Consider the following 10,491-nt stretch of genomic DNA (forward strand, 5'->3'; position numbering starts at 1 on the left):
TTAATTGTGTAGGGTATACTAGGGTTAGGGTTAGGGTTAAGGTTAGTCCACTGGGGTAGTTTCTGCTATTGATTCGTTTATCTTAGTAACCTGTTCAAAATTCATTTCATTTCAAGTTTATTTGTATAACGCTTTTTACAACTGACATCGTTTCGATGCAGCTTTACAGAACATAAACATAGAACAGAAGGTTATTATAAAGAATAGGATAATGATTAATAGAATACATAATTCAAGATTAATATTAGATATATTTAAATGTGTATGTATTTATCCCCAATGAGCAAGTCTGAGGTGACTTGCAGCAGTGGTGAGGAAGAACTACCTTGAATGGAAGGAAGAAACCTTGAGAGGAACCAGACTCAAAGGGGAACCTCATCCTCATATGGGTGACACTGGAGGGTGTGATTATAAATATACAGTCTGATAAATATCGGAGCTGGTACTATTTCTTTATGCCTCGGGATGGGTGGAAAGAGAGAAGCAGTGGAGAGGAATTAACGTAGCTGCTGTTCATAATATTAGCAAGCACTAAATGATAATGTGCATTTGGTCAGATGTATTAGAGCACAGGATTATGGGAAGTATTATGTATTATGTGTACGCCTGACTAAAGAGATAAGTTTTTAATCTACATTTAAACTGGGAAAGTGTGTCTGAGCATCAAACACGATCAGGAAGACTATTCCAAAGTTTGGGAGCTAAATATGAAAACGTTCTACCGCCTTTAGTAGACTTAGATATTCTGGGAACTACCAGAAGTCCTGAGTTTTGTGATCTCAGAGAGCGTGAAGGATTAGAAGACTAGTTAGATACTAGTTAGGAGCTAAACCATTAAGAGCATTGTATGTCAGTAGCAGCAGCTTGTAATCAATTCTAAACTTAACAGGTAGCCAGTGTAGAGATGATAAAATAAAGTCTATGAAGGAAGTTAAATGTCAGGCCGTCGTACACGTTTTTAAGGGCCTTTTTACACCCGGTCACTTCGTGTGTCGTCTCTGATCCGATAGCTATCTGATTTGTTAAACCTGTTCCGTTTACATCAGGCCGCATAAACGTGTCTCGGCAAATCGGATATCGATCCGATCTTTCTACTCCCGCCCAATATGCTAATATATTTGACCTCATTTCCGGGGTAATTGAAATGGAACACACTTTGGTGTACGCGGTTTTCAGAATGCGATCAAAAAGAAGACGAAAAAACTTGTTACGACGTTTATGCTACAAAAAAAACAGCGTTTACATTTACTTGTTTCTAGCGTGATGCACGACTCGTGAGTCACTTGCGAGTGACGTACGTCCGTTTGGGAGGAGTATAGCGCTGACGTATGTGTCTTGAACAACCACATGCATTTACACCTGTCTAGTTTCATCTGAAACGCGTCCCAGACCACCTCCTGAAGGGGTTTGTACCATCGGATTTATATCCGTCTCGAAACCGTTTCGGGGGGCATTTAGACCTGGTCTTTTTACCATCGGATAGCTATCTGATCACAGAAAACTCATGAAGTGACCAGGTGTAAAAAGCCCCTAAATGTCATGGTTTCCATAAGTGTGCAAATTTATATTATATGCACAAGTAAAATTTACTTCACATTTTATCCTCTGGAGATTTTTTTTTTTAAATCCAGCATGTGCAAAATAAAATGTTAGAAATTTGGAATATTGAATCTAAAATAATTCATGCATTTAAAACTGCTGTTAAATAGGAAGTGATGCAGTGTAGTGGGCAGTAGCTCATTACTTTATTTGAAAATTTATTAGTGTTCAGATTGTTCAGTCTGATCCACCCAACAGGTTTAGATTTAAAGGTTTAAACACCGAAGCCTTGAGGGTAAATTACGTAAGTAATGGAAAGATGATAAGCCATCGGCTTTGAATGCTTCGATCTTTAAAGTATGTCTTTATTTGAATCGTCCTGAGACGTCTTGTATCTACTGGAATAGCAGAAGCATTTTACCATTGAAACTTCTGCAGCCGGGGGGGGTTCGATTCCCGCCTCCGCCTTGTATGTGTGGAGTTTGCATGTTCTCCCCGTGCCTCGGGGGTTTCCTCCGGGTACTCCGGTTTCCTCCCCCGGTCCAAAGACATGCATGGTAGGTTGATTGGCATCTCTGGATAAATTGTCCGTAGTGTGTGTGTGTGTGTGTGTGCCCTGTGATGGGTTGGCACTCCGTCCAGGGTGTATCCTGCCTCGATGCCCGATGACACCTGAGATAGGCACAGGCTCCCCGTGACCCGAGTAGTTCGGATAAGCGGTAGAAAATGAATGAATGAATGAATGAACTTGTGCAGCCTTGAGCTTTAACAAGGATGATGATGATGATGCTTTTACTCATACGACAAGCTTTTATCTGTTATCATAGAAGTTTAATTGAGATTCCTGAACATGATGCGCATTGAGTTTGTTAGAATGAATGAATTTCATGTACAGGAAGAAATTTGGAAACTTTATTGTTGTTGATTGCTTAAAATAAAAAGAAAACATTAAAGCGGATCAGAGATTTAATCGAAAAATCTTTATTGTTGTTAAATGAGTGTTAAAGTGACTTCCACTTTCGACTAGTAGAAATATTATTCTGCCACGAGGTCCGAGCTTCCGTATAAAACACACCGGCTGCCAAGACCCTATTGCCCCAAAGTCAATCACACAGTTTCGCTGGAGACCTTTTGTATCATACAGGTTAGAGTTTAAATAAAATAAAATAAAAAAATAGGCAGCAGGATTCAAGCTTCTGAGCCTCTATTTTAGCCTGATTAGCACAAGGTGTTATTGTAAGAAGAATACTGCTGGAAAGCAGATGGCAAAAAAACAAAAAACTCAAAAAGTCTTCACACAGTGGATGTCTGTTTAAACTTACATGAGAGATTTACTTCTTCTTTTTTTTTTATCTACCCATGCAAGAGAAGGAAAGAATGAAAATCGTAGCCCTAAATTGCTTCGAACAAACCGAGTCAGAGTATAGAGAAGACAGGAGACAACAGGGCAAAAAGAGAAAGAGAGAGAGAGAGAGAGAGAGAAGGAGATAAAGTGGTGTTATTGCACTACATTTGCTGGGTGGAGTTGCCGTTCCACGTGTTGTTGTCGTCTTCGCTGTCCTCTTGGGTCCTTAGCCGGTAGATTTTACCGTCTTTTTTAAAGTCTTCCGGTCGCTTCTCTAGGACCCTCTTACGGACCGTTTCTCTGAAAACGTTTGAAAAGGTTTGATAAATGACTTTGTGCGTTTAGGAAAAATGACAAAGACTGTTTGAACAAGGTGACTTTACCTCTTTGGTTCTCCAGAGTTGGTGTTTAAGGAGGTTGACGGGTGCTGAGGCTGGTTACGGGGAGCTGCAGGAGGAGGGCTGCTGAAGATGAAGCCGCTCAGGAACCTCCACACCGCCAGCAAAGGGTACAGGATGGTGCCCAGAAAAGCCCACATGCCACCTGAGCTAGAGGACTGGACTACGGTGTTAGTGGGCCTTCCTGTCTGCTGTGGGAACAACACACACACACACACACACACACACACACCAAAAAAATTAATAAATAAAAAGATTTTTGGGACACCGATTTATTCCAGACCAACTAACAAACCAGCCTGTGATCCATCACTACTCTCAGGAACTCACCGGCAGCAGGACGATGGAGGCACTGGGTGCGAGCTCGAGCTCCAGTAAAGTCTTCTCCAGATCTTCAGCTGTGAACTCCCGTCTCGGGAACATGGTGGCCAGAGAGAAGCGGCCGAACCTGTTGCCTACTTCCTGTGAGAGACAGGCGAGTTATTAAGGGAAGAAGTGTAGAATACTATCGATTCTAAAAGCAAATGCATAAATGCTAAAACTTAATGCATTAATCTTGTTGAGGAAAAAAAGTGTATATGTGTGTGTATATATATATATGGACATCTTTACCAATACCTTTGGGGGGAAGTCGTGGCTTAATGGTTAGGGAGTCTGACTCCTAACCCTAAGGTTGCGGGTTCGAGTCTCTGGACAGCCGTGTCTGAGGTGCCCATTAGCAAGGCGCCAACCCACCCAACTGCTCCCCGCAATATAAATGCCTGCCCACTGCTTCGGGTGTGTGTTCACAGTGTGTGTGTGTGTGTGTGTGTGCACTTTGGATGGGTTAAATGCAGAGAACAAATTCTGAGTATGGGTCACCAGCTGTATGTCACGTCACCTCACTTTCATACTGATTCCGGCAATTTTTATCCTTAATATGCAAAAATGATAATATAATAAATATAATGAGTCATTTAGGGATGTTTAAAGCGTTGGAGTACTGATTAGAAGGTTGTGAGTTCAAATCCCAGAACCACCGATCTGCCAGGGCTCAGTTGTATAAGAGACAAATGCAGGTGTCTTTTGTTCCCGTGTGTGTGAAACGGCCAGTGGACACGGGCTTAAAGTGTACACGATGCACTGACTGACCTGAGCTGCAAACTGCCTGGCCTCCTGCAGCTTCGTCTCTGAGGGAAACTGATTGGTCAGGGAGGAACCGTCAGGTAGGCGGAACTGTATCCTGGCAATCGCACTGTGAGGAAAGGAGCACAGTTCACTCCTGAGTGATACAGGAAGCTACTGCGACGGTTACACCTATGTATGTGATTGCTGATTCGTCCAAATGACTCAATGTTGTATTTTTAACAGTATCGTCTGCCTGCGTACAAATACATCTCAAGAACAATAAAAAAAAAACATCTCATGAACTCTTTCTTTTTATAAACGTGAGACCTTCTCTCTCTCTGCGCAGCTTCTTTCTTCATCTCCTGCTCGGCCTGTCTGGCTTGGAGGGCTGCTGCTCTGGCTGCGTCGGCCTCCTCCTGGGTTTTAGAGTAGCGCGCTGCTCGGTCTGCACGGTCCTGTAACAGCACAACCGTAGCGTGAGTACATACTGTGTCTTTATACAGCCTTCTGTTATATAAGGTGTTGTAAAAAAAAATCAATCCAATTTTCTACCCAGCAATACAAACATCCTGCTCGCTGACGGTCTAATAAACAAACCTGCACATTTTATACATTTATTACGATCCCTGTTAAAGGTGGGGTCTCCGTTGTTTGAGAAATGCTTCAGAAAACCGAGTCGGGCCGCCGAACGAAACAAATACGAAACTAACGTGTGGCCAATGAGCAGAAATGGGCGTGTCTTGTCGATATGGGCGGAGAGAGTGTTCAGTGCGCATGTGTGACATTAGCAGAAAGCGGTTTTAACATCGACATGGAGGATAAAAACAAAGAAAGAAAGAGAAGAAAGGCTTACGATAAGGACAAGAAGTAGGACGTGTTAATATAGGATCAGCTTTCCAGCGCTGGAGAGAACTGAAGGAGCAGGAAGTTGGCCACATATTCACAGGTTGGAGTTTCCCGAGTCAATAACTCCTGAGCTAAACGCTGTTACTACACAAATAACACCTCTTTTCTATCGTAGTAATGTAGAGAGGCAGCTACAACCGCGTTTTGTGTAGTAACAGCGTTTAGCTCAGGAGTTATCGACTTGGGAAACTCCGACCTGTGAACATGTGGCCGACTTTACTTAAGACGCCGAGGCGCTTTCTTCCTTCTCGATAGGTGAGTAACGTTGGTTTTGCTTTGTTACACAGAACTAATATATGCCTTTGTCCTTTACATGATTATGCTTGTGTGTCATTTTTGCTTGTTTGTTTATCTACAATCGTATTGTTCTTCCCTTCAGCTATGATAAAGACACGTTTCTTTCTGTTAGTCCCCAGGGTTACGTATGTATGTGTGGGCGGAGCTATCGATACAGGGGTGGGACCTGTTTGTGTTAGGGGCGTGTTTGTTTTGGTGATTTCAAATGTCGACATTGGCTTTCAAACAACGGAGATCCCACCTTCAAGTAAGAAAAGCATCACAGGCGCCGGTCAGCTTTTAATGTTAAGGGCATCAGTTCATTGTAAACGCATGTCATACTGAAATATTACAGAAACATGTTTATTTCTGTTCAGTTAAGTGTAAGATGTCGTTAAGTTAAGACCTGAGCTATCTGCTGTTTGACTCTCTCTCTAGCCGCCTTCTCCTCGGCCTTCTCTCTGTTCCTCTCCTCCAGTATGCGCTTCGTTTTGTCGTCCTCCTGCTTCCGCTTATAATCCAGCATCTCCTTGCCCAGCTTCCGCCGCTCCATCTCTTTCTTTATCTCGTTCTGAACATGAGAAAGGACTCGTTAGACTGGGCTTTACCTCGTGTATGAGCAACCATAGCAACCAAAATGGAAATGTGGTGTGAATCTGATAGAAATCACAACGCTTGCCTCTTCTTCTCCCTTTCGTTTCTGTTCTCGTCTTTCTTCCAGCTTCTTCGTTAACCTTAAAAGAAATAGAAACGCATGAAAACAAGAGAAGAGGTAGCTCAGGTGTTAAGGTTTTGGACTACTGATCGGAAGATTGTGAGTTTCAATCCCAACACCACCAAAGCTGTGTGATACATCCTGCAACTCTTTTTTCCTTTTTTTTAGCAGTACTTAAGCAGCTGTCTCACGATGTAGCTCGTATTTTTGTTTAAAAGTGCAGCCTGAAACCGAAATGACTTGCTTCACTTCCTGTACTTTGGTTAAGTCAGTACTGAAAGCACCGTATGTGAAAGCAGCCAGATGAGAACCTGTATTAAAATAAAGGATTATAGATGATAGAACTATACGATCATGGCCATGCTTTCTTTTATATCGCATCCATGTTATTGTTGAGTCGTTAGTCTGTCTTTGAGTAATCCTAATGCTGAAAAGATCACTGATCTCTGTATAAAACCGTTACCTCTCGACCTTAGCGTCCAAAGGCTCCTCTGCCTGAGACCCCTGAGACGCATCATCTGAAGACTGGCTTCTTTCATCACCCGGAGTCACTTGACCAGAAGCCCCTGCTTCATCCATGGGCATGGACAGAGCTTCTATAAAGATTCAAAACAATTAAAAATCCAAGGTAATTTCACAAACACGTTCAATCGACGCTGAAGAAGCTCTGTGAGAAGAATCAATGAGAAGCTCTGACGCATCTGACGCCCAGTCCTGCCTCGACTAAACCGAAATCATGACATGCAAACGAAGAAGCTTTGCATGACTCTGACACGTGTAAAGCTCTTTAAAGTCGTTCAACATGAATACGGAGTAAACAGGTGCAGGTCGGAGCCATGCGGTTTTTCCTCAGGTCTCACCTTTAGATGCGGAAGCAGCAGTGGAGGAGATTCCTGGAGAATTTACAGAAGTAGAATGACTTCCTTCCTGGATCGACGTCTCCGGGTTTGGCCGAGCTGGAGCGGCCGTCTGCTGAGAGTGCGTCTATACGGGCAGAAGGGAGAAAAAAGTATTGCATAATAGTTTACTAAGATGACAGAAAATTGAGAATTTTAATAATAATAATAATAATAATAATAATAATAATAATAATAATTGTACCTGCTTGACTTTGTTTATTCTGTTGGTCAGTTCCTCTGCAGAGACGCCACCAGCGATGATCTCCAGGGGAACTCCATTGTCACCGATGAAGAAGCTGGATGGAATGCACACCACGGGATCTACCAGGAACTAGTGTTAAGGAACGATAAATAATAATAATAATAACGCTTTCACATCAGGGCCGTTTTGTTAAGCGCATCATCCACTAATGTATCGGGATCATAAAAATCTGATATAAAATCTGTAATGGATTCAGGACCGAGTCGAACCCTGGAATCAATAATAATAACTAATCATAATAATAATAATAATAATAACACAGTCAGAATGCTGGTTAGAAGGATACAGATCTGTGAAAACTGGACACACGTCTCACTGCGAAAAACAAGAGACATCCGTTTAATTCAATGTGACAAAAAAAAAAGGTCTGGCATATAATAGAATGTTATTAAATATCCAGCCGTATGGACGACGTCACCTTTTAGCGTCCACTTTAATGGCGACGAAGCAGTTGTCGGTGAGCTCGGCTACCCGCTCGTCCTCCCAGCTGGACAGCATCTGTGTGGACTGCTCGTCATCTCCTAGTGATGAACAGATCATGGTTGCTGATCTAGCTTCGAATGGATTTAATTTATGTACCACTGGCACAAATCGGAGAGAGAGATAGAGATAGAGAGAGACAGAGAATGAGAAAGACAGACAGAGAGAGAGAGAGAGAGAGAGAGAGAGAGAGAGAGAGAGAGATACTGTACAGACAGACAGAGAGAGAGAGAAAGACAGAGCCAGGCTCTTTTGGGTGACACCGGAGACTGAGGGTTATTACTCATGTTACCACAGCAGTAGACTGACTACAGAGTCACACGATGCTCTGTGTTTAAAAAAAAAAAGATGTAGAGTACAAGCATTTGTAACGAGATAAACTCAACATTTATTAGAGATTTGAATTCAACTTCTAATCCGTGCAGACTTTAGGCTTTCCGAGTAAGAATGCCGCCTGCTCTCGGGCACTAACGGTGACGGTATTTCTGTTTCTGTAAGTGACAGATAGGTGTTACGGTTACATCCACACGAGCTCCAGGACGTGAGGTTTCCCAGCCGAACACAGCTACAGGACTTCGGCTCTCGTCGTCCTTTAGTGGAACACTTTATGTAGATGTTAACCACTGCGTAGCAGGAACACTCACAAGACCTTTGTGAAGCGTCCCACGGAGGACGTACTCCAAGATAACGACCGAATCCACCACGTCCCTATACGCTTACCGAAGACGAAGGGACGGACGGACGGATGATTCATCAATTAAAATAATCCCGATGCACAGTTGTTCTCTCTGCAGCAGAATCTTACAGAGATGCAGGTGTATGTAAATGTCTAGTCCTGAATGCTGACTGCTGGACATGTTGTGCACTACATCTGTTCACTTCTGCTGCATTTCTGCTGTTATTGCACCAGGAAAGAAATCATATTTGGGATACAGCCGCTTTTTGTTTGTTTTTTATATGGCACCAGCAGATGAGGCAACAGTTACGGCTGTGTTCCAAATCACTCCATAGTGAGTGAGTAAATGAGTAAGTAAGTAAATAAATAAATAAATAGTGCACTACGCGTTACATCAATGTGGTGCTTTTCTAGGGCACATGAAGGTCTCAGCTAGCTTCATTTAAACTCTGTGCTTTATATTTATATCTGAAACGATTCCATTACTTATACCTTGTACTGTACATCCCAGACGGATTAACTCAGTTAGCTTAGCTTTAGCTTAGCATTAGCTTAGCTTTCGTTACATTCTCTAGGCCTTTGCCGTAGCCGTTAGCTTTAGCAAGTTAGTTTCACGCATCACTTGTGGTTCATTTACCTGCAATGACGACGACAAAAATGGAGCTTTGCTGCTTGGAGGTGGCGATGGCCGCCGGGATGGAGCCCTGAAACCAACGCATCTTCTCCTGAATCACACTACGGACACTTTGAGTGTGACAGTTGTCGCTTTGCATCTATACTGTCATATCATCTAGAATCCTCTGAGCTCATCACGGAAGTGACGTACAGTCAATGTGACATGGGATATGTAGTCTGTTTGGGAGGTTATGGCCATTGGCTACTGTGGCTAAAATGTGTGTGTGTATTATATACATATTGTTTATATACTAAAATGCTACTCATATATATATATATATATATATATATATATATATATATATATATATCAAGGCTGGATACACCCTGGACGGAGTGCCAACCCCATCGCAGGGCACACACACACTCTCATTCACTCACGCAATCACACACTACGGGCAATTTTCCAGAGATGCCCTGAGGAAACCCCCGAGGCACGAGGAGAACATGCAAATTCCACACAAACAAGGCGGAGGTGAGAATCGAACCCCCAACCCTGGAAGTGTGAGGCGAACATGCTAACCACTAAGCCACCGTGCCCCACTTCATATATACATAATGTTTATATATTAAAATCTGTGGCTAAAATGAGTGTGTGTTTGTGTATGTGTGTGTGTGTGTGTGTGTATAAGTGAAAGTGACGTGACATATGGCCTGAGACTCGAACCCACAAACATACATACATACATACATACATACATAACACAGACATAAAATACTGGCGCCCTGTCTCACTCTTGTGTAGTGATTATAAACTACTTTCCAAAGTCCTGGCTAACCGGTTGGCTGAAGCACTGGGTCAGGTCATTCATCCGGATCAGACATATCGCGTGCCCGGCAGAACGATCATTGACTGTATATCCCTAATTCGGGACGTAATAGAATGCTCCAAAAGATTTAAGTTAGACTTTGGTTTGATCTCCTTAGACCAAGAGAAAGCCTTTGACAGAGTCGAGCACAAATAATTATGGGACGTTCTACAAGTTTTTGGTTTTTGCACAGATTTCATTCATTCATTTCATAAACGGTGGCTTAAAAGCTTGTAGGGGGTACGACAAGGCTGTTCGCTGTCTGGGATGCTGTACTCAATTGCTATAGAACCTCTGTTACAACAGATCAGATCAAAGATGAATGGTCTACACTTATCAAATAGTGCAAATAGCATAAAAGTAGCAGCACATGCCGATGACATAGTAGTTGTAATCACAAAGCA

General features: G+C 42.6%; 1 protein-coding gene across 4 annotated transcripts; it reads right to left on the reverse strand.

Moving 5' to 3' along the window:
* Nucleotides 1-2,500: 2,500 nt before the first annotated feature.
* Nucleotides 2,501-9,420, reverse strand: ubxn4 (UBX domain protein 4). Of its 4 annotated transcripts, none has more exons than XM_047815258.1 (13): nt 9,241-9,420; nt 7,866-8,028; nt 7,734-7,762; nt 7,388-7,506; nt 7,147-7,270; nt 6,750-6,882; nt 6,251-6,305; nt 5,978-6,142; nt 4,717-4,844; nt 4,414-4,516; nt 3,613-3,744; nt 3,268-3,470; nt 2,501-3,184 (listed from the first exon to the last, which is right to left on the reverse strand). In XM_047815258.1, the coding sequence occupies exons 1-13, from the start codon at nt 9,374-9,376 to the stop codon at nt 3,046-3,048; spliced, it is 1,629 nt and encodes a 542-aa protein (XP_047671214.1). In that variant the 5' UTR covers nt 9,377-9,420; the 3' UTR covers nt 2,501-3,045. The 4 variants fall into 4 exon arrangements, with proteins under 4 accessions (XP_047671214.1, XP_027008327.2, XP_047671213.1 ...); XM_027152526.2 differs by having other exon boundaries at nt 7,866-7,968; nt 9,241-9,419; XM_047815257.1 differs by having other exon boundaries at nt 3,268-3,473; nt 9,241-9,419.
* Between the last annotated feature and the right edge of the window lie 1,071 nt (nt 9,421-10,491).

This window comes from Tachysurus fulvidraco, chromosome 6 (genome assembly GCF_022655615.1).
Source record: "Tachysurus fulvidraco isolate hzauxx_2018 chromosome 6, HZAU_PFXX_2.0, whole genome shotgun sequence".
NCBI classification, from domain to species: Eukaryota; Metazoa; Chordata; class Actinopteri; order Siluriformes; family Bagridae; genus Tachysurus; species Tachysurus fulvidraco.

Excerpts from the sequence above, each read along its gene's own strand:
- ubxn4 (XM_047815257.1), bottom strand. The coding sequence starts at position 9,376 with ATGCAAAGCGACAACTGTCACACTCAAAGTGTCCGTAGTGTGATTCAG. Across the intron at positions 7,507-7,733 it reads TGTCCAGTTTTCACAGATCT|ATCCCGTGGTGTGCATTCCA; the intron begins GTATCCTTCTAA and ends AGTTCCTGGTAG. Across the intron at positions 3,745-4,413 it reads CCAGGCAGTTTGCAGCTCAG|GAAGTAGGCAACAGGTTCGG; the intron begins GTCAGTCAGTGC and ends TGTCTCTCACAG.